General features: G+C 35.0%; 2 protein-coding genes and 1 non-coding gene across 5 annotated transcripts in view; 2 read left to right on the top strand and 1 right to left on the bottom strand.

Annotated features, from left to right (window-relative positions):
- Positions 1–295: 295 nt before the first annotated feature.
- On the bottom strand, positions 296–368 carry Trnaf-gaa (transfer RNA phenylalanine (anticodon GAA)). Its single transcript has one exon. It is a non-coding gene; the product is annotated as a tRNA-Phe (tRNA).
- A 12,382-nt stretch (positions 369–12,750) lies between these two features.
- Positions 12,751–17,404, top strand: LOC123528254 (uro-adherence factor A-like). Its single transcript, XM_045307988.2, has 3 exons — positions 12,751–12,844; positions 13,966–14,061; positions 14,725–17,404. Exons 1-3 carry the CDS (start codon positions 12,812–12,814, stop codon positions 16,783–16,785), a joined length of 2,190 nt encoding a protein of 729 aa, XP_045163923.2. The 5' UTR covers positions 12,751–12,811; the 3' UTR covers positions 16,786–17,404.
- Positions 17,405–19,392: 1,988 nt separating this feature from the next.
- The window catches only part of LOC123527568 (synaptobrevin-like), a 43,344-nt gene continuing 37,613 nt past the window's right edge, over positions 19,393–25,123 (top strand). For 2 of the 3 annotated variants that reach the window (XM_045307125.2, XM_045307126.2), the window contains exon 1: positions 19,393–19,524. In XM_045307125.2, coding sequence (XP_045163060.2) covers positions 19,523–19,524 — 2 coding nt within the window. In that variant the 5' untranslated portion in view covers positions 19,393–19,522. The remainder of the gene's footprint in view (positions 19,525–25,123) is intronic. The other variant, XM_045307123.2, reaches the window with a different exon arrangement.

Genomic DNA, 25,123 nt, shown 5'->3' with positions numbered 1-25,123 from the left:
TCAAACCCACGTGTGATGATGTATGATGTATGTATCATTGTCATCTGTGCTATATTCCTCGTAGTAGTAACTGAGACCTAAAAATATCATCTTTTCTATATAGATAGAAACTCCAAGTTGCCTCACCCAATAAACTTAATATACTGCTCCCCCCCCCCCCCCCCCCCCCCCCCCCCCCATTGTGCTATTCTAAAACGCAAAAAAAACTTTACAAGTATACGATGACTACTATTGAGTGAACAAAATTTAGAAAAAAAAACGAAAAATTGTGGTCTGCCGCCGACTGTTCCGTCAGCGCCGGAACCCGGGATCGAACCAGGGACCTTTAGATCTTCAGTCTAACGCTCTCCCAACTGAGCTATTCCGGCAGACATTTAACTTAGTCGTAAACAATCTATAAGTTCGCAATGAAGCGCGTGCAGTGCAATCAGCCAATCAAATTGTTTCTTTATAAAAAGAATTAACCAATCAAGATGCGTAGTATTAATTTTCATTGATAGTCAAAGGGAAGCTACTACACTTCAACAAACCAAATTTAACACATATGACTTCAAGATTTAACTTGATTACAAAACACACTAATGCTGCATTTTATAAAGTGCTGATAGATCTATTTATTTATTGTTTCACAGATAGAGTGAAGAGTTACAGTCTATATCCTTGTCGCAGATCTATCTCAGATGGTCCATAAAACCTGTGAATGTAAATACCAAGTGCCAAACCTAGAGCTACATCTAGAGCTAACAGTCTTTCACATGACACGATCAGAAATCGAACCCCAGGCCTCCGGCATTTCAAGTGGACACTACTGAGCTATTGAGGCTACAGTGTAAGTGTAAACAAGAAAATTCACTAATTGATGCTGTGAACCTTTCACATGATCAACAATTAGGTAAAATTTGTCGTCTTATCGGTAAAATTATCCCCCTTGAAATCACCTGGCAGTGCTATATCGATTTTTATCTGGTTGATATTTTCCAATAGAAACAAAGAAGGAAAAAAAGTTTGAACGAATATTGTTTAAATTAGAATGAACACACAATATTTATTATCCTATTGAAGTGTTCGTCATTCTTTTCTCTTTACAAAGATACAAAAATTATTTATCTAAAATGAAAAATTAATGCTTCCCTCGGCGATTAAAAAACATCACTATCAGTCTGTGTTTACGGCATATAGTTACTGAATAAAATAAGCAAAAACCTGTGATACGTATCTTATTCTTTTCCCTGTAGCCACTTTATTCATATTTTGAGAATATTTATTATCCTATTGAAGTATTCTACAGACAATAAACTTTTTATATATGTTTTTATTTTGAAATTATTTTAATGTCTTCTTGCTTCCCTAGACGTTTAAATGTTGGTGATTTTTGTATTATTTCTTTATTTGCCGTGTCCGTGGTATTTCCGGACAACGGTTGTGGTGAAGATGTGGGTGAAACACCCGCCCCCCCCCCCCCCCCCCCCCCTCATTTCAGCTCAGTAGGCCTATTGGCGCTAAAATTAATATAGATTTATGCCTTACCGTTCAGTATTGAAAACTTTGCTAATTTACGTGGTCCGAAGAATTGAAGGCTTATAGGCCTGGGTTCGACTATGTAGATGACAGCCTATCGACTTCTAATTTTTGATATTGTATACGTGTTAATTGTATAAAAATTGAAATATTGATTGAGATATTCCTTGAAAGTAGTCATTTTGACGTAGAAGTTGTCCTGAAGGTTAACAACAAATTGTCAAAAGTTGAAGTCCGGAAATCCATTCACAAAGGCCAAATAGAACTGTTCCGAGAACATTAATCAGTTTGTAACAGGAACAGAAATCTTGTTTTACAAAATCTGATAAGAATTTCTTTTGACATTATCTTTCCAGTTTCTCGCTGGCCACGCGTTTTTGATAAAAATGTTGCCAAAAAGAGCGTTCTCACGGTGAGCACGCGGTTAGCGCGCGAATTCAAAAACAATAAACTAATTTAACCAATGGAATATATATGTTTTAGTCACGTGAGACTTTTCACACATGCGTAGAAAATATTCCCATAGTCCCGTTTTAAAAACAGATGTTTACTATCAGTTCGCTTCATGAGAAATTGTAATTGTTAACGTTTTCTAATGGTGTTCCCATCTAAATATAATCACGAGCGGTCTTTTATGTTTTATGGCCACGTGCACACATTTCATTTCACCTTGTTGCATTTTCAAAACTGCCGACCTGTGGGAAAGTCCCTCCTATTTAGCAGTTGTAAAGACCCTGGACACGAGTGCGAAGATTACTTGTGTTTTCATTGTAAATAAAGAGGCACCCTGGCGCTTCAAAGCGAAATTGCCACGTAAAATGAATTAAATGGAATGATTGCGGCTAGTTTTCCGAATAGTTTGATAACTACGTTGCGATATTGCAGTGTGAGCCAAAGACTGTGGGAAAAAAATCATATATTATAAAACTGGCAATGACATATCAACACTCTGAGAAAACGAGAAAAAATCAGGATAACACACCGTTAAAGAAATGGAAACAAATACATATATAACGAAAAACACATTAAATTGTTAACAAAACATAGGTTAATATATTTCTACGAGTAAGGTAATTGGCAAATTACCGGTATATAACCTTGGTTCATTGTTTTCTTCCTTAAGAGAAAAGAGTGCGAATTCGAAGTTATTTCCAGTGCAAACTTGGGTTAGATTTACCAAGATTCCAATAGCACTTGATTTATTTTATATGTCAGTTATGCACATCTGGCAGGTTTTGACAACAGCACGTGCTCTGAAAATCAAAATTTGTAGGTAAGGGAGGTAAAGGATTTATTATAAATCTTGCGCACTTCAGGATTAACAGATTATCACGTGTGCATGCGACCCCTTTTCTCGCGCGCATGACGTACGACTAGGCCTACTGTCACGTTCGTGCGTACATGGCCTTTTATTCGCAGGTTACCAAATCTACAAAAAGCTGACAAACCACTTAACGGTTTTGCATATAGTAAATGAAAGAACGGGACTTATGGTTAGAATTTTTTATCAGGTTAAACCACAAATAACGGTGAAATCAGGATTGTTCTAATGATATGAAGTGCTTTTAATAAACATAATCTTTTCTACTTTGCACAATCCGCATCATAGTAATATTTAATGTTTGCACAATTTATCACCTGGAAAGTCTATGGTAAAGTTTATTGATTTCAGACTTGAGATTACTAGTAAGGAATACGGGTGTTAAGACTGTGTTGAACAAACTGTCAAATGATATGCGTGCTATATGTAAGTAAAATGACTTTGTCAAGCCGTGCCACACCTGGACAGGTAGTCTGGCTACCGACTAGATAAACTTTTTTTTTTAAATCATTTCTCTTATATAAGTTTGATAAGTTTATTTTAAATTTTCCTTTAGGCCAACTGGTCTGTGAGGTTTACAAGCATGAAAATGGCGAGACAATTATTTAAACGGAGAAGGTTGTTAACATTCGATTTTCTGCACAAATAGTACATTCTAATATTACAACATTAGAATTACAAAAAAAAAAAAATTATACATAAGTAACCATATAGACAGTATATACATATACATGTTTAGACAAACGACAAATTATTTACTTATATATACTGACCAATCTTTCTTATCTCTGATTATCCAGTGTTTTGAGAAAATGGGACATAATTACACAAAATGTGAATATCCTCAGGAGTTATCTCCTGTGAACAAAACACAGGGTCTGAACACATAGACAGACTACTGGAAATGTGTGCCATATGTGAGTTGACCTGGCTTTTGTTGTTCTGTTTTTTTTTTTGTCGTCTTCGTCGTCGTCGTTTTATTTGTGCTATTAATTTATTTGTAGTTTTTACTGTGTTGCTGCATACTATAAATGTATGCTGCACAAGTAAACTTTTTAGCTGAATGCATGAGCTATTTATTTTTTGATTTGTGCCTGTATTTGTTTTCTCTGACATGTTGTATATGTTTTCCTCGCACTCCATGCATGCTTAATTCTAAAGCTAGGTGTTTTGCTGTATCTTAAGCACTTGTAAATGTACAGGCTCACTATTTTAGACTTCTTTTCTTGTTCATGTGTTGTTTTTTTGTTTTTTCTTTGATCTTGTACATGCATGAAGAGTTGTTTGAGTGATGCGCGTATGGACCGGAGACCGTACAGCTTACAAGTTACAAGTCGCACAGGTAGTGCTAAAGGGAGATAACGACGATATTTTCACGAAAGCTAACCTCTCTCATACTCGCCTCCCATGCACTCAGTTTGTGTAGTTTTTTTTTTTTTTTTTTTTTTTTTGTTATAACGATTTAGAACGATTATTTTCGTAATAATGAAATAGCCATAGCTTAACATAAGACTTAAAACATAAACAAGCATTCTTCTCCAAACGTGCAAGACTAAGACACACTCTTTTTAAGTCTTTGCAATTTATATTTGTACTTTATCAACTTTTTTACAAGTTTGTGGGGGAGGTTATTATCGTTCGAAACAGTTCTTGTTTTGGGTAACATATTTTCACGATTTAATTAAGGGAATCAAATGAGAATCTACATAAACATTTAAGCTTGATTTGGTATTTTGCGCTTAAGAATTAAAAGTGGTCAATCATATTTGAGAAAAGTTTTGTGACATTTTTAATTTTTATTCACTACACAACTCTGGAGACTATCGAACCGCTCTGTTCGTCTCCTCGCGTGTCCGCTATCCGCATATCTAAACGACTTCCAACAGAGAACTATGTTTTGATGAACTTGGCCTGGATATTCCTTGATGTCTCTCAAATGATGAACGGTTCGCTTGTTGCACAGAGCCGCCTGCACGCTAAATGCAAACGTCAAACATTCAAACCGCTGGTTTACTAAATATTGACACAAATTCTTATTAACCTTCTTCCAAGACTTCAATATCTGATCTCAAACAAAAAAACAAACAAAAAACTGGCCGTCAGAGGCGTGGTTACTTTGCAGTATAAGAAACTTACAATCTTCTATGAAACTGCACCCAATTCAAAATATTCGACACAAATTGTTCCTTGCGTGACCTTATTCAAGTTCAAATTATCTGATTCGCAAACACCTTTCCGCCACAGGTGTGTCACTTTTCCCTGAACGCTAATATGGAAACTTAGAACGAAATCTTGTATGAAACTGCGGCCGATTTTGAAGTAATTTGCAACAAATGGTCCTTGTGTAACCTTCTACCAAGATTTCTCAAATTTTATTCGATCGTCAAAAACATGGCCCAGAGGGAGTGGTCCCTTCTTCCCTATAGTTATATTAGTATCTTTCAAAAATAATGTTCAAAAATTGTTGCCAAAAATTGAACACATGTAAAAGATGTTTATTTTTTTTATAACAGTGTATATAGATATAAATGAAGTAAAAAAGACGCAAAGCACCCAATTCGACAGTAAAACCTTAAGAAATAACATTTTAAAAGTTTTAACTGTGTTTAGATTTGCATAGCTGCGAGTGTGAAATCACAAAGGACAGTTTAATTTATTATTCTTTAAACATCTTTAAATAAACAACTTTCGACATACTTAAATAATCGAATTGTCCTCCAATGTAAATAATGCATTTGGACTTTTAGTTTTCGGAAGTTTTCTTGAATAACGCCGAGATGTTAGATAGTTCAACAATGCGAAAACCGTTCCACATTTAAACTTCGCATTTAGCTAAATTGCAATGACTAACCAGTATTCTAACCCAAATTTTTATGCCTGGACCTTGACCGGTAATTTTATTCGAAGGAAGCCCCTGGCATCCTTTCGAATTCAAGTTTCTTTTTATCTTATCTGACAATTTTTTAAGTAAACTCCTTTCATGCTGCTTCAATTTATGTAAAAACTTCCTTCGTCGGTATGGTGGATTGAGATTATAACTCAAGCCTAATCTCACTTGAGACACTAATTAAATAAAATGCCTTCCATTCATGTATCCAAATGAATTCCGTTTAAAAATTAAGGACGGAATTCAATATATTGTTGAAGGCTAGCTATAGAATGAGTTTTAATCTCAAAAACCATAATTCACGGTCCATCGCAATTTTGCAATTAATTCTCCTTTGAAAAAAGTCTGAAAACAATGAATAATTTGTTAAATTATATAATCGTCAATAATACAACTTGAATGTATGAAGTTGCAGATAAAAATTATCAATCATTTTCTTTAAATGCCAACTATAATATTTAAAATAATTTAACATTAAAGAGCCTCATATCAATAAATCTTTGCAGACTTAACAATGCACAACCGGGTAACTTTATTGTATAACATTGCTTGTCCTAATCATTGACCCGATCATATTAATGAAAGTTTGAATTCAGATTAAGAAACGATGGATCTATTGTATAACCATTCCGCATGTTTTTATTGGACTTTTATTAGCCAGAATAAATTGGATGATTTGGAACAAAAAGCAATGCTCATTGCTTAAAGCTATTTTTGGACGTGATAAGACCGCAACCAATAAAGTTTGTATATTTACGTATAAGATTATCAGTATTGCCGAATTAAGATCTCACTAATAAAATGATCATTATGTATTGTCTAGCTTTGTTATCCCTTTATTAGCAAAGTGAACTTAAATTCTATAATATGGTTGGAAGGCTATGAATAGAATGGCCAATTTAACCTAAAATAAAACTCTTCAAGGGTTCAAAGATATTTTTATTTGTATTTCATTTTTTGCAAATCTCCTCCCTGAAAGAAGTCTTTAAAATCCACAAAAAATGAAAATTATTACATGCATTGCCGTTGAAGACTGCCATACATATAATAAATGACCAAACAAAATGACAAAGTATGATGGGCGGGCATTCTTCGATGGGTTAGTTAGAGTGTCTTTTCATATTGGATTTTTAAACGAGTTGAAAAACAATAATCATGGGGTCGCCGGGCAGTTTGATCAATTTTATTCAACGAGTTAATAATTCACTGTGAAAGTCACGAATGTAATTTACTTTTTATCACATTTAGAATTTTTCTGTCGAAACATCAAAAAAACTCATTTCTTTTACTATATAAACAAGTCATTTTGACCAACGTCTCCTATACTATAAATGACGTCAACGTCAAATCTTTATTACACTAGTGTATTATCATTTTTATTTAATGGCTTTATTACACTCCCGCGACGTCAAACATGTGATAAATATAATTCACAGCATTGTGTCGGAATCAGGAACGTAGCTCGGCATAGTTTAATATAGTTTTACATTTAAAGAATTTATCACGAACTCTTTGAAGACTTAAACAATGCTCACAGACTCAGGGTAGACTTATATTATGTAAAACATTACTTGTTTTAAGTATACCCCCAATTTATGAGTAGTTTTAAACTTCCAGATTATAGAAACGTTGGATCATATTCTTTCCGACCTTGTTCGGGATGTTCCGCCTTTTTTTTTTTATCTCCGCCGAGAGACAAAACGGGCAAACATCGCGAACAAGGTCGGAAAGTCTGCATTCTTTAACCTGAGCTTTTGTTGGACTGTAGTAGGGACCAGGGACGACAACTGCGTTGTTAATTTGTCTGGAGTTACCAGATACATGTATTTGCCTTTTTAAACCACTATCAAAATGATCATCGTTATAGTTTGGTCATAGGCTTTGTGATCATCCTCGGCTATACAGTTGAAACAAGACTTCCAACTTACAAATTCAAAGATTTAATGTTGGACAAAATGTGTACAATTTTATAGAAATATTTAATGTGCTGGAAAGATAATTTTAGGTATGGCATGCCAAGGTAACACTGATTCTTCTTTTGGAAAAGGGGAATATTTTTATACAAATATACATGCACAAAATTATTTATATATCAAATGGCCGTTTGGAAAGAGTTGCCATACACTGAGTATAAATACCATAACAGAATATGACCAAAGGTTATGTTCGTGGGCGGGGATGTTGCTTGGGATGGGGTTAAGGTGGAGGTAAAGGCTTGACGAACAAGGCTTGCAGCTATGTTACAAGCTAAGCCCTGAATCACTGGGATGGTGAGGAGGGGTTAGGGGAGGGAAGGAACGGTCGTTTCAACTTAGCCATATTAGCCATTTCTAATTCTCGGTGTACGTGATATTGTAGCATAATTAATTCTCCGAAATTTGCATTTCATCAATGAACATTATAGGATGGATTACACCAAACCGGAAGTGACTACTCAGTGTTACATGTTTATTTTTCTTATATTCAACATAACATGTCAATATTTTTCTATTTTTGATAAGAGGACATGTTAAACTAAATGACCATATATGGTTTTCATATCATTGAAATGCTCTAAAGTGCTGAAAATGAGGTCTGAATGTTTTGTTGTTAATATGAAATAAATAAGGAATTGAATTGGTAGAATGTAACCTATACAGAATATGAACAGATAACCTGATCAAGAGCTATAATTTATTTTACATCCCGTATATATAAAACAATGTCTGAAACGTTCTGTACTTTTAAAAATTGCCCATACATCAACGTCTTTTTCAAACTTCTAAAGGTTTTTTGTCCTTTCTCTCCCCAGTGCAACCTGTGGAATGCGACAGCGACATATGGTATAAGTATTATGTATAACAAAGGTGAAACAAAATGTGAATTTAAATGTACCGCGTTTTCTGATTGAATGATTTCAAAATTTCCGTTGAAGCAGATGAGACAGCTGGTTGGTCAAACGTAAAAATCCGACCTAACCCGAAGGTACTTCCGGCGATAGTATATTAAATTAGGTACAAAAGGTTTTTATATGATGTAGTTTTACAATTTTTTGCCATAAATGGGTGATAGAGGGTGACTTTATCAGACCCATCTTTTTTCATATGTCAATAGATATAAATTCCCCAAAATATACAGCTGAGGTTTAAAATGCGTAAATTGTTTTCAGCCAATCTCTTTGTCAACTCCGGCGCGTGCTTGCCACGCGCTGGCGACAGCAGAAGCAATTACAAAACCATTTTATATATTTTACATACACGGTATGTGCATACGTATGACATATGTTATGTATATTAAATAGGTAACATTTGGTGAAAGGGCAGATGTTAAACACTCTAATTTAAAATGAAGATACACTCTCTCAAATTTCAATGATCTTTACCGCAATTTTATTATTTCGTGAATGAAAGTATTAAAATTAAGAATGTTTATAATTTCATTTCTATGCTATTAGGATAACCTAAGAAGAAATAGATAAGAAGCCAAACTGATATAATTGAAGACGGCAATTTGTCGTTCAAATGAAGCAACATTATATCTTGAAAATAAAGTTGGCATTTTAGTTTGACTGTAACACCTTAACCTTAGTCACCTTAAGGTCATAGTGTTACGGCTTCGATCGGAGAAAGACTCGCAACCCGTTGGGATATGGAAGGCTACTTATACATTAAAAATGGATCCCCAGATGGGCTCGAACTCAAGGCGGTGAAGGCTTAGTGGTTGCATCGTTATATATATATTCGGGGCCAAGCAAATTTATAAAATAATATTTTATTATGTATTTTATGAGACATGATGATAACATGTGCTTGGCAGTTTAAGTTGTCGAGAAATGGACAGAAAACGTACAGACCATGGTCATGTCAGTAAGCCAAGCGAATTGGGTCGGGTCAAACAGAGAAACGTCAACTGATGACAACATTTGTATTCTAGAACTGTAGACGTAGGAGCTGGTGGAGTCAGGATTGGGGGCGGGGACTCCAATTTTGAGAGAGAGGGAGAGGGTGGGGGTGTGTGCATCATCTTATGATTGGAGGGGATATAAGTGTAGGGTTGACTAGTTGGTCTCCTCATGCTGATTACCTCAGTCCCAACGCACTCCAACCTTGAAATCGCTCCGACACTGGTAAAGATTTTTGATCAGATGTTTATTCAAATCCTTGAACTTAAAATGGTTGTCCATTTAATGTTACTGATTAAAACATTATAGCATGTAGCCCTGATTAATTGAAAGACGCCGTCATGTGTTTTTCTACATCCGGCTCAATGACGAAGCAGATTTTATAAGCCAACTATTCACGGTAATTTTTAAGTCACCTTGTACATCGCTGACAGCGTTCAGCCATACCTTCCGGTTTTGCTCACAGGCATTATAATTATTATTAACCTATCTAATACTACAGAGAAACCACAAAATATTCAAATTTAAACAAGCGAATAATCTTATCAATGTGAACAGCAGCTTATTGATTTTTTAAATAAAATATTGGAAAATACATGTACAAGTATAGATATTTACCGTTTAAAACCACAGGACGGTGTGGCGGTGACTTACGCAAAAAGAAAAAAAAGCCGTTTTAGTCATAGGATGGATGGCAACGAATTTCGCAAAAAGAAAATGGATAGAAATTTGCCGTTAAGACACATAACGGATGACATTGACGGCTGCAAACAGAAATTGTACAAACATTTACTGTTTAAACCATAAGACAGTTGACAACGCAATCTGATTAAAACCATCTCCTCAATAACGCTACGCATACGAGAAGATCGAGATTTTAATCAGATTGGTTGACAACGGCTTTTATAAAAAAAGAAAATTGTTTGATCCATTCACCGTTTACACCGCATTCGGTGCAATATTAACATACTTGAATTAAGTGAACATTACGGGCCCAAGAAACACTTCCTCCACCACTAAATAATATCAACTGTGTTTGTATGACTCAAGGTCCAGTACAAAGATTGGCACATACATACATGAAAATAGTAAATGCATTTGATTTTATGGTGGTACCTGAATCATAGAAGCCAGTGCATATTATGTTTTCATTAGGCTAGATTGTATTGATTTTAAGTTTTGATTTGTTTTCTTCAGCGTAGTTACAAAATTTGAAAATCGGTTTATTCGGTCGTAGCAAGCTATTCACATTTGTACATGTTTTATTCAATATGACAAGTTGACAAGAACTCCAAACTCTGGTCGAAGGACAAGCATCTTGAGCAACATCCTACTGTGACATTTTGCTCAGATTTAAGAAATTTCGTCAAAATTGCTCATCACCCAACCAGACTATCGTTGGTACCGTAAATAGCGTTTGAAGAACCTGTCTCTATATCAGCATCCTATTGTGACAGTACCAAAATTTGTTCAGATTGAAGCAGTTTCGTCAAATATAATGCTTTCTGTCAAAAATTACCATTTTATCATTATTCATCAATAAAACATTCATCGTCCGACTACTGTAAAATATTGTTTAACCCTTACCCTGCTAAATTTCTATAATGAACTTGTCCATCTTTCAATTTGGACAGTACCATTAACTGTAAAAAGAGGTGTAGGCTCCTATACCAAAAAGATATTGACTGAATGGCGAACAGAGCAGATCATGATCAGACTGGACGAATGTGCAGGTTGATCATGATCTACACTGGTCGTAAAGGCAGAATCAATCGCGTCCAGCATGATAAGAGTTAAAGAAAAAAGTCTCAAGAAAAACATTTTATTGTGATAGAACCGATTTTTTCTGATTTAAGCAATTTCGTCAAATTTAATGCTTTCTGGTTGTTGTTTTTTTTTTCTTTTTTTTTTGCCATTGTATTGTTACTGATCAATATAAGATATTATTTAACTTCAAACAGATGTTCAGTGGTAGTGTAAACTATTATTTAAAGGACGTGTCTCTAGATCAACATCCCATTTTGATAGCGACCATTTTTTGTTCAGGTTTAAGCAATTTTGTCAAATATAATGCTTCCAATTTCATCATTTTAGCGTTTTTCATCAATTAAACATTAGTCGCCCAGCAAGATGGTCGTTGGTACCCGTAAAGTATCATTTAATTAAAGGACAAGCCTACAGATCACTATCAACTTTTTGGAACAGATTGCAAATGAAATTATATATCGGAAATGATAAATCAATTTTGTTAAAATGTATATATTAATGTGAATAATGTAAAAGAATATTTTAATCATATTTCACTAACGTTATATACAAATGATTTTTGAGTTTTGTGCATATTTTATTGACTAGGAAAGTGTTATTGTAGATGAAATATTAAAAAAAAAAAAAAAAAAAAAAAAAAACGTAAGGAATCACAATTATGCAGTTTCTCTCCATTGCAATATTTATTGCTACTCCAAAAAGGTTTTTCTTCATAAGAAAGGAGAGCTTAATCATCTAGAGGCTTGAAATATAAAATGAAACACGTGTTTGTTTTAATCAGATTTTATTTTTGCCGCTGTTTTTTGAGAGACAGGATTCGGCGTTTTGCTTAAATATGTAATGAGAAAACCAACATAGTGCATTTGCGAACAGCATGGATCAAGACCAGCCTGCGCATGCGCAGTCTGGTCAGGGTCTATGCTGTTTGCTTTCAAAGCCTAAATTGCAATTAGAGAAACCGTTAGCGAACAGCATGGATCCTGACCAGACTGCGCGGATCCATGCTGGTCGCAAATGCACTATGTTGGTTTTCTCATGGTGCGGCTCATTTTTCATTCATTCCGTCTCTAATTGATTTGTTACGCGATTTTCAAAAAGACACACGTTTCTGACTGAATTAACACCGACAATTAAACATTTTCACTTTCCGCTTATGATTTTAGCGCTGTGAATTTTGAATTTAATACCTTTTATTTAAATGTATGATAACCTTAGATACACCCAGAAAGGTATACTTAATATTTTGAAACATCAAAAGCGTCTTTGTGTCCCTTAAAGGCACGCGACTAAATTACTGGTCCGTGAAAAACAGAAAATGATAAAAGTATATATTAAGATACACTTGACTTATGTGCGTATTTTAAAACGAGCGCCCGAGCAGAAAAGATATGCTTACAGCTATTTATTATAATTTTTAAACAAAAAGTGAAAAAAAAAAATGGATCGCGTGAAGAAAAAGGGTAAAGCAAAGGTGAGTGGATACTTTTTTTGTTCATTAAAGCAAGAACTTTTATATAATGTTGATTTACTACAGTCGCGTGAATATTGGGCTTTTATCTAATTATCATAAAATGCATCTTATTTAAAATACTCTGATGAGCGATCCTAATGAAACTGAATACATTTATTAACATAAAGGCAGTGTATAAATCTGAAAACAGAATGTGTAAATGTTTTGTTGTTTTCTTTTTTTTTTTTTTTTTTAAATACGTTTGGAGAGTTTTATTGGCAAATATATTACAAAGGGACATTTGTGGATGTATTGGCCATTGAAAGAATTTTGATAAAAATAAAGTTAAAGGTTCACAATACCTAGTTTGATGGCCATAAAATGAAAAGATACCAAGTGATGAAGGTTGCTGACTTCGAGGTACTTGCCCCTCACACCTCTGGGTTCGAGACCTGTTTCAGTTATCAACAGTGCAGATCATATCAGACTGCACGGATTAAAATTGGGGAAGGTTGCAGCCCTCTCGTGACTAAATAAATGCTAAGAGGGGCACCAGGATGTCTCAACCCCACTCCCCACCCCCTCCCAATAAAATGAAACTGAACTTTGCCGATGTTACAAAAGCACAGGGTTGTGCAGCCTGAGTGCGTGGTATTAAAATTAAGGGCGTTAATCATCTCTCTCCCATTTAAAATGAACTATATCTATGTTGAATAAAGGAGTGTCGAACAAGCGAATACGTGCCACATTACATTTGGTGAAGTCATTACCCCTTATCATGCTGGACACGCCGATTGATTCTGCCTTTGCCACTAGTGTAGATCATGACCAGCCTGCACATCTGTGCAGTTTCATCAAGATCTGCACTGATCGCCATTCAGTAGTCAGTATCTTTTTGGTAAGCACCTTTTTTAACAGTTTATGGTATTGTCCAAATTGAAATATGGGCAAGTTCATTACAGAAATTTAGCAGGGTAAAGTTTAATCAAACCTATAAGAGGTAACTTTGAGATAAACGTATACTCGGGGCTCTAACAAAAAGAAAATGAGTCTTATATGGAACATTATGTATAGGTCCGGTTAACAGAGTGGAATAAAGGGCAAAGCGAAATACTGTATGGGAAAATTTGTGTTTGTTACAGGTGAACAAGCCTCTGGCAGAGCGAAGAAGACGTGCACGAATTAATGATGCTCTTTTACAACTCAAATCAATAGTTCTACAAAGTATTAGCAACGAGGTAAGCAAAGAAATGGAAACGCAATAATAGAAGATACAGTCTTGTTTCAGTACGTGAACTGCTATGTCATTGTCATGGATTGCCCACATATGTCACGGACACAGTTCGTTGAATGCTATGCTTTTTTGTCCGTGTCCGTTATCTCATCTCCACATTAGTAATTTTTTCGGTATAATTGACTGTCCCCGTCTCCATTTTTTTGTGATATCGTATTCCTCAAAAAATCAACTGTAATTTTTTCATTATCAATTAAAGTAACCCCAACAGCTGGTTTCCCCGCACAGATAGCTTTATCGCCGTGTGCGCTGAACCGTCCGTTGAAAATGTGCTATTTTAGAGGCTTAAAATGTTCACTTGTTTGCAATAATCGTCAAACAACTGTTCTGGTAACACATGCGACCACTCGAAAGATGTGTCACAGCAGCGATTAATCTTTTTTTTATAAAATAATTACATAACTTGACGATATTTTCTAAGTTATTATATATAAAGTTGCATGTAGTTGATGTTAACGTTTATATAAATAAAGGTTTATTTTTTTAATATTTACGTTTGTAAATATTTGAGCTGGTACGTATTTACATGCACAAGTTAATTAATGGTGGCACTAAATATGTAAAAGTCGTTTTTACAACCTGAAATAAAATTATACATTTTATTTAGCAGTCAACACTGATGTCAAAGTTAGAAAAAGCAGACATTTTAGAAATGACAGTGGAATATATACACAAAATGCAGCTTCTGCAAGGTCATGACCTTGGCTCAAGTGATCGTCAGTATACTCCTGGAACCAACGCCATTGTCTTGGATGGCTCCCAGTATACTACAGGGTTCAATGAGTGCACATCTCACGTAGTTGATTGTATCAGAACTATACCTGACGACGATATTTCCAACGACAATATCAGAACAAGACTGCTGGAACACCTTACGAATGTAGCATCAACTGCAGACTTCCGCAACAAAGGAAAACAAAACACTATAGACGCAGGTGAAAGAAAAGTTGACCCTATTGAAAGTCAAGTGTCTAATCGTGAAAGAGATGTAAGTGTCCCGTACACAGTGTTGCAAGGTGAAATATCAAATGCCGAGACAAGTGTAAATGTCGCAACCACAATGTTGCAGCATGAAGTCTCAAATGTTGGATATACAGTGTCTGAAAGTGAAGTATCTAACGCTCAAAGAGATATAAACACTACATATCAAGTGTTGCAAAGTGGAGTCTTTAATTTTGAAAAAGATGTAAACGTTCCTTACATAGGTCTAGCGTTGCAAAGTGAATTATCTAACGTTCAAACAGGTGTAAATGTTGCATGCACAAAAGTGCAAAATGAAGGTTATAATTCCGTATGTGAAATGTCGCAATGTGAACTCTCTAACACTCAAACAGATGAAAATACCGCACAAACAATGCTGCAAAATGAACTCTCTAACATTCAAAGAGATGTAAATACAGCCTTTACAATGTTGCAAAGTGAAGTCTCTAACACAATGTCTCACAATGAAGTATATAATGCTGCCTATACAATGCCGCAAAATGAAGTGTCTAACACCGCATATACAATGTCGCAAAGTGAACTCTCTAACGTCGCATATTCAATGTCGCAAAGTGAAGTGTCTGACACCGCATATACAATGTCGCAAAGTGAACTCTCTAACGTCGCATATTCAATGTCGCAAAGTAAAGTGTCTAACACCGCGTATACAATGCCGCAAAGTGAAATATCTAACGTCGCATATTCAATGTCGCAAAGTGAAGTGTCTGACACCGCTTATACAATGTCGCAAAATGAACTTTCTAACAGAGATTATACAAAGTCGCAAACTGTTGCATTCAATGTTGAAAGAGATGTGAATGGTGCTGATGCAATGTTGCAGTATGAAGCATCTGACGTTAAAAGAGATGAGCACGCTGCATATGTGCTGTTTCAAGCTGCAGGAAAACCAGATATGAACGACAAACAAGCTGAAATGGGAACAGATGAAATTAAAGTGGATGATTCATTGTTAGCATTAAATGATTCCAAGATTATAAATATTCCTAAGAAAAGGAAAGTACTCGGAAATCATACAAATATAGTTAACAACAATCGGACTGAAAACACTAAAAGACTTACAAAAACGGCACTTTTTTGTGGTGTTAAACCACAAATCAAATCACCTAAGAAATCTAAGAAGGGGTCAACTGGAAAAGATTTTAAGGGGATTCCTAAGCCAATTAAGAAGAGGATAACTGCTTCAGTTTATGAACACGAAAATAAAACTTGCAACAATGAGACGGAAAATGACAACTCAGATCAAGTATTAACTTTCACTAATAACAAAACAGAAAGTACTGACAAAAATCAAGCGCCATGTGTACCAAATGATTATAACTACAAAATGATGTATTCAAATCAACCTGAAGGTGCATATTTAAACAATGTGATTTATGGTGATAGTCAATACATTTTGGGATCCAGCGAATGTAACAGTCATCCGGTGGAAAACTCCGGACTTGCTATTCAAGAGAATTACTACCACGTGTTACAACAGAACGAAAACGAACTACCGCGTATGAATACAATGCAACAATTTATGGACGGTTATCTGCCTCAGAAACATACAATGCAAACACATTCTGAAAGCAATATTATTGCAAATATGGCTGAATCAAACAAGAACATTTTCTACCAGCATATTTTTGCTAACAATAGACCCGAAAACGTATGGAGACCCTGGTAAATGGCAATATATACTAGTATATATAAATGGTTAAAATTTCGTGACAGATATACAGTTTGCCATAGCATTTTTATGATAAAGCGTTTTTCTATAAATGATAAGAAGTCATATAGTAATGCCAGTGAACATAGTAGTATGTTTGTGCTCGTTTTTTTTCCCTATCCTTTCTGATTTTCTTTGTCGTCTTGATTTTTCACCCGACACTTTTGCACTTTGGTGATATGTTGAAAAAAAAACAACATTACAACATGTCAAAGAGCAAATGATCAAATCAAGCTTTTGATCTCCTGCAGCAGTGCTCATTTAAAATGTCTGTGATTGTTACAGAACCTGATGTCCAGTCAGGATGGAACACTTTAAAAAAACGACATGTTTTCACATATAGCTAGCTATTTGCTGTCAGCCTTTTTATATATAATAATAGGTCTCGGACAAGTAATAGGGCAGTTTTTAAATACAGTATCACACAGAGCTTTGTATATATGTTGATAATATTTCAGGGAGGGTCTATGTGCATTCAGTCATACTTATCTAACGGTATTACATGGCTTCGTTTTATGTAAACGCTGTTTGCTGCAACGTTCATATCGCCATGTTGTTGATGTTGTTATAGTTGTTGTGAAATAAAAAAAAAAAAAAATGAAGGTACTTATTTTTATCATGAAAACCAAATATAACGTTCAGTCACTGTCTGCAATATTCAAACATTGAACGAATTTTCCGTGCTCATAGTAGAATCGGTTTCAGTCAGATTCAGGCATGCATACTGTGATACATCATTTTTCTCTTTTTTTTTTTTCTATGTAAAAGAAAAAAAGACTTCATGCCCAGAACAATTTTTAAAGCCCTGACAATTTTTAAAGCTCTGAACTTGCCTTCTTTTGGAAAACAATGAATATACTTACTGAAAGGGAAAAGTAGGTACCATGTTTGAAATAAGAACAATTTGATAGACTCATTTCTCAAAATGGGGTCTTATGGTTCATTCTTGGTTACAGTTTACCGTAATACGTTAAGACGCTAAATGATTTTCAAGATGCTTAAAGGTCGGCCATAGACATGCCATGCCATTTCAGCATGATACGACACTCTTCAGAATAAAAATCGAGAACTATCTGAATCCACCAATCCAGCAACTTGCATTTATCTTTGATCTGACTAGAGTTAATGTATCTATACTATATGTGAAAAAGGCATTCAAGAGATATTTTATTCTTGTTTATATATTGTCAACATATTTACATTGTCATGGTAGAATTTTGCTTTGGAAAACTCCATTAAAAATGCACAAATTGTGAAGCTAATGAAAGTTATGTGAACACCGAGACAGAGCTTGTCTAAAAAATATTTTTTAAAAAATCAAAACTGTCCGCGGTAGCACTTCTCTGGTCCCTGTAAATGTTCCACCCCGGTTTTGCCGTGCCTGACTTCATCACTGAGGACGCCAGGCCATGACATATTCAGTAAAAAATACTGCCTCCAGCAAGGACGGACCATTGGGGGTTCTCCAGATGTAATCCAACCTGAGTCAGATATATGTCATTATCCAGGATCACACTCCGAAAGACATTTAGCCGAATCTGTGTCTGTCCTCAGATTGCATTTTTTAGGGAGAGGGAAGTCTGGTGAGTGACTTTAGGTGACGTGTCTTGTCAAAGGCCTTGCTGATATTGTTTGTTGACCACTGATAATTCCAAAGTGGCAATGTCCATACCGCCTCAATAGCCTAGTGGTAAAGTGTCTGCTTTGAGTGCGGGAGGTCTGGCGTTGGATCCCGGCCGCATCATACCAAAGACGTGAAAAATGGTACTGGTAGCTCGCTTGCTTGGCACTCAGCATTGAAAGGGTTGTACCAGGAGGTAAGATAAACACAGGTAAGTATCTGGTTTTGGATACCTCAGGGCCCGCTCTGCCATTTGCCATTGTAACCAACAAATTGGCTACGATTTTTTCAATTTGGCTACAAATTTGATGGTCCATTTTGCAATTTTAGACATATTTTTGTATGATTTAATTAAAAGCGTTTTCTCTATTTGGCTACACCAATGATTGGCCAGGACGGGCCCTAATACCTAGTTTGTCGGACAAGCGCTTTGTAGTTCGTGTTGTATGTTGATTATATGCGACGTGAAAGAAAGCTTACCTTTACCTTTACCAAGAGATCTTCGGAATATTAATTTAAGGACAAGGTATTGAACAAAACATAACCATTAGAGTATCACATGACATTTAAAATACACAGTATCAAAACCACATGACAGGCTTCCGGTCCAGAATTCTTACAGGGTTTCTTAGTCCTTGATCATAACCTCAGTTTTTCTATTTGAAAATAATCCAGTACCCGGACGCCTAGTTTTTCCTCTTCGGGTTTTCTAGGCGTCCGGTATTAAATCAATTTGTTTATAATACTAGGAACGTCTTTAGAATTAAATTATATTCGTATCGCTATGTTACAAAAAGAATGTAGGTCAAAATGTAAATATTCTAGCTTAAAATGATATTGTCAGTAAAACGTGGGTATATTACGATTGGCTATTCTGTAAAAATTGTATACTGCAATCACGCACATCCCTTTTTGTGAAAATCCACCTGTGGGACGTATATTGGAATTTATCTCAGTTGTCTATGTTTCCCGGATGATGATGTCATTTGCATAGGCAGCCATTTTGCGGAAATATCGCAGCCTGAAAGTATTGATCTTTGGTTCTCGCAGATCCCTTGAAAGAAAGACAGAACCATGTAAGTAAATTGAGGGATTTTGATAACAGTAAACATCTGTTCAATGAAAACTAAACCAAAGGGCTGTATTGTTTAAGTGCGCCGAATGACATTCATCATAATTTTAATTGTCAGTTTCACAGTTCCGTTGATTAAAAAATGCGTGCTGTTTCGCTCTACGAAAGTCTCTTTTTATGTTGTACTTGCAGTTCTAATGTACTTTGTTTAAAAGTCAAGGTCAAGGTAAATAGTGTGCTATCTACAGCCTAATTTTTGTTAAATATAATTGCAAATATTATTGATTTTTTTCTAAACTTGTATAATTTTCGGATACGGCAAAACCTGGTCTAAGAAAACAATTACTTGGGCTTGCTGAAGTTGCTCAAAAGTACACTGTTGCTACAATATTATAGATTTTAGTAAGTCAAGTGGGCAAACAATATTTGAAAAGAAAATAGTATCAAAATAAAAAGTTTGGTATATTTTTAGAAATTACTTGTTGGATTTAGATCTACCACTCCCATAGGAGAGATCGTGTTTGTACACAAATCCGTTGTATATTCTATTTTTAGAACTGATAAGACAAAGATCGGGTGGGCAGACAGTGTACGAAATTCAGATTTGAATCCAATAGCCCGTTCGGGCTACCAGATTAAAAAATTTCCAAGCCCAACACCAATTTCACTAGCCCGAACTTTAACACCTTAAAATACATAATTTTTGCACCATATAACATTTTGTTTTACAGACATCTCTATGCATGTTTGAAGTAATAAAAAAGACATACAGTATATGTTTGCCATGTTTTTGAAAAATTTTAACTCGAAATACTCCAGTCCAGATCAGCATCGTCAGAATCCAAAAGCATCGGACATGACACTCCTTGCCAAAACGAAATCTAAACTGTTATGCCCGATTTTTTAGGATCCGCACTCGCCAATTACTGCAACTCGGACTGTTGACAATTTGGAAGATGTAATACGGAGTGCTGAATACACATTACACACACGCTGATAGCATAATTTAAGCTCCACCTACTGCAGGTACTTGTGAGATTTTCGCGAGAAGTGTGAAAGCTAATCAAATTATCCGTTACGCTAGAGGTGATTGTGTTCAGCCAATTAGAGCTGCGGTTACGTCTTTGACACTGTGTTTGATTGTCAACATGTAAGAGTGCAAAAACCAATAATTCCATAAGCGTTTCTCAGTCTGGAAAATCACGATGCAGTACTCGATTAATTAGCATGTTTTTTTTAAACAAATGAGGAAAATTCGGTAGCCCAGTCGGGCTTGTACCTGTGGAAAATCGGTAGCCCGAGCTGAAATTTGGTAGCCACGGGCTGTCGGACTACCGTGAATTTCGAACACTGGGCAGACGCCGAGCGTCCATGTTTTTTTTGTTAACAGTGATGTTTTTCTAACAACTTAAACTTTCTTAAAATACAAATAATATCAATAATTTTTTGATCAATGGAAAGGATATAAAACAAGCAATTTAATGATAACTTTTAATCATTATTTCGAAATAAAATGGATTAATTATGAACGCTTAACTTACAGTGTTTTTTCTAAAAGTTTGGAGCATCGCTACGCCGCTATTAAAATATACCCGAGGTCTAGTGCACCGTCACCGGTGCAGCAGACCTGCGGTCTAGCGCAACGTCATTTTTGTTATATATAAAATATAGTCTTTATGTAAAGTTTAATCAAAAGATATTTTCACCAGTAAAATGCACGAGCATAACTAAAAGAATGAAGTAAGATAAACCTCGACATTTTTGTTATATATAAAATATAGTTTTTCTTTGAATTATGATTATAACTTATTGTCACCAGTTATATGTGTGATCATTATTAGAAGAATTAAGTAAGATGATTCTAATTTAAATAAACCTTAACTTACCTTTTAATTTACCGATATACCGATTAAAAACATTGTGCCACTGTCCGATATGGTCTGTTAATAGAAAGTTTATTATGGCGGAATGATTCTTAAGTAGAACGTTCAGTTATAAATGACAGAATGAGTTTTATTGAAAGAAATAATTATTTTTTAATTTTCATAAATAGATACTAGTATATTTATGTCCATTTAAGAATAGTTATTGTCTGTATCTGGATACATCAAAATTGAAATCCGAACTTAATTTTAGATTCACTAACTCATGATCAGAGCTGCCGATACAAAAGACAAACACGCCCAAGCTAATAATTAAATAACTTTAACAAGCTACCAACAAAGCCTACATTTGTAGACCTCCCCTTATTGTTTTAATTCAATCTTTAATTTAGGGTTGGATACCGGTTCCCGGTATCGGTACCATACCAAATAATCACTTCGAAAAGTACCGGTATATACCGTTTCATAAAGAACCGGTTCCGATTTCGGTATTTCCATAAAAGTAAATAATCAAAATAAGTACCAAATCCGCGGCAAAAGAAAGCAGAAAATAAGCAAATAGTATTTGAAATACAGCAATAACGCGATCGACATTGTTTACTGTGACACCGCTCCGAATAACATGGAGAGCTGGCCTTGCGAATAATTTCGCATGCTAAATATTATTATAAAAACATCTTTTCCCGTTGTTTTAAACTATGTAAATCATACTTAATTGCAAAATATACGACATTTTTTTGCTCTTTGTCATATTCTATCAAAACAAATGAAAACAAAAATGATTTGAATAAAAAGTTACGAAACTAAGCTGTAACCTACGTAAACAAGTCATCGGTTTTCGCGAACTAATAGAAATACGTTATTGTTGGTTGTTTAAAGTGTTTTGAGGGTTATTTGTCAATGAAAATTGTGTTGAAGAAAAAGTTGCACTTTAAATACATTACTAGTTAATCTGGCTGAAGATTTATCATGAGTGACAATGAGTCTGACTTGTTAAATGGGTTAATTTGAAGGCTAGTAAGTGTTGAATTTAACAGTTCTCGTCAGTGCTGAGCAAACATTACCACAGCCAGTGAGTCCTAGATTTAAATTGCATAGTGAGCGACGTATCTACTCTGTTTTTTTGTTGTTGTTTTTTTTGGAAAACTAGTTGTTAGATATGTTTATTTTTTTTACTCTCTCATAGTTTTAGTACAACATCAAATTAACAGACTTAAAATGTTTTATATATCAAAGCAGATTTTCCTGCATAACTACTTAAAAGGGTGTATTTAATACTAACTAAATCATCACTTATGTGATGTACTTCAAAGCTTGGTATCGGTATCGGTATAGGTATCGTTAAAAATACCGTATCGTTTCGTTGGTATCGGTATCGGACCGCTTCGTCCTTAACGATATCCAACCCTAATCTTTATTGTTTTTCACAGTTTTTATCATAGATTTCGTAAGATGTAGCTTTTTTAATTAATAATAATAACAACTATTGAAATCATAACAATTTTCACCATAAATGTACATTATAAAATATTTGCTTGCAAGATGTCAACATTTCCGAATTTCATATTTTATAAAGAGTTAATTGTCAATTTCACTGACATAATACATCTGAAATTAAGATCGAATTTCAGTTTTGATATACATACATATATATATCCAAATGCAGACAATGATTAAAAGAAAGGATCAATGAAATTCATTATGTCATTAGTAAATGATGGATACCACTGTTGCCGAAGAACGGAGATCAGCGCTTTAAGGTAAAACGGTAAATTAACATGCAGATAAGTCGAGGTTTATCTTACTTCATTCTTTTAGTTATAAAATGCTCTTGCATTTTACTGGTGAAAATATCTTTTGATTAAACTTTACATAAAGACTATATTTTATATATAACAAAAATGACGGTGCACTAGACCTCAGGTCTGCTGCACTGGTGACGGTGCACTAGACCTCAGGTCTGCTGCACCGGTGACGGTTCACTAGCCACTGCCTAAAATCATATGTCATTTAAAACGGTTATTCATTTTCAAAAGATATTTGAATAAGAAAATATGAAAATCATAAGCATTGCAAAACTTTTTGAATTTTTAAAATCCATAAATGAACGAAGAAGTTGTTAAAAATTGAAAATTCCGATCCCATACACAAACAATGTAAAAATATTTTGTTTTACCCACCACCAGGTAAACAGGTGTTGATGCGTGACGTCAGGGCGATCACTCCTATACACATTACTTGGCTATAAATGATTTGGGATTCATCAGAAAGGAAGCAGTTGCAATGTGTCAAGTTGCTTGGCCCCTATCCTCTGTTCTAGCCATTCAGTAGTCCTAATAATAGGATGTTTCAGGACAGCGTGATAACTTTTGACTGTCGTGTACAAACTTATTCTACATATTTCTGTTAGGAAATCCCCAATGACTTCCTTTGGGAACTTTTTCTGCTACAAGTACAAAGTATTTGTAATGATAACGTCTCAGATTTCATAATGGATTTATGTTGATACTGACATTTTTGAATGCATATTTTCTGTTTTGTTTCTGCAATTTAGTGTTGTCAGCCGTCTGCTGTGTATTATGGGGTAGATATCTTCTTAATATTTATGTTTTCCTAATAGTAAATCAGGGGGTTTTTTTTGGCTATTTTTATAGCCCTTATTCCGTTATATATATTCCCAATGCCAAAAATGTATTTTTCCCAAAATTAGTGCCAAAATTCCCAATCTGCATTCTGAAAGAAATTTCATCAAAATTGCACAAACATTGACCAAATTATGGACAATTTTGTAATGGAAGTATGTTAAAGAGGTTGTACAATGTGAAACAAGTGTATGAGAAAGTGCTTCAACACATCCTTACTATATCCTATGGGACTAACTATTTCCCAATTTAGAACATTTACGCATCAAATTCCCAATTATGGGGTATAGGCTATGTTCTCAATCTCAAATTAGCTAGAAAAAACCCTGTAAATTGAGTAAAATACAGATTCAGGTAACTTGAGGCTTAGAGGGATGAAAACTATAAGATATCCAGTGTTCCCACTACATTTTTTGGCCAGGGGTGTTTTCACCTCCAGCCAAACAAAAATTGGGGTGAAACATGAAAAGTGGGGCTGACAAAAGTAAAGTGATCAAATAAGAAAAATAAAAAAATTTCTAATTATTTGTTCTTTATTAAAATAATGTCATTGTCATTGTGTAATGAGTGTTTTAAATCACTGACCATACTTTGATGAAAGAGAGGTCATTTCACAACTTAAGATTTTGATAGCAGGCATGCTCTTGCAGCCAGGAAAATTCTGTTGCCCATTCTGGTCTATATAGCAGTGGTTTCTTGGATGCTTTACACCCTTGGGCAGTGGGAACAGGGCTGGGGAGGGGTTTGTCAGTTTCATGCTGTTCTGGCTGTTTGGATGAATGTTGCCCATCGCCACCACACGCAGTTATAAACATGTCAGAATTTTTTCTCTGCACAGCCATTTCATTGCAGACAAAACATATGACGTCAAAATCACGTGGTTGACTGTGTACTGCAAAGGTGAATAATTTTCATGCATTACCGATACTGCATTATCGGGTTTTAGTACCAGTCCATTACATCACGTTTTTGGAACGCCCCTGGCGGGCGGGCGGGCAGGCAGCGTCCACAGACCTTTTCTGGAGCATATCTTCTACATGCATGGAGGGATTTTGATGAAACTTGGCACAGTTGTTCA

This window comes from Mercenaria mercenaria, chromosome 14, assembly GCF_021730395.1.
Source record: "Mercenaria mercenaria strain notata chromosome 14, MADL_Memer_1, whole genome shotgun sequence".
In the NCBI taxonomy this organism is placed as follows: Eukaryota; Metazoa; Mollusca; class Bivalvia; order Venerida; family Veneridae; genus Mercenaria; species Mercenaria mercenaria.
The sequence above is the reverse complement of the archived record's forward strand: the minus strand, read 5'-3'. Positions and strand labels throughout refer to the sequence as shown.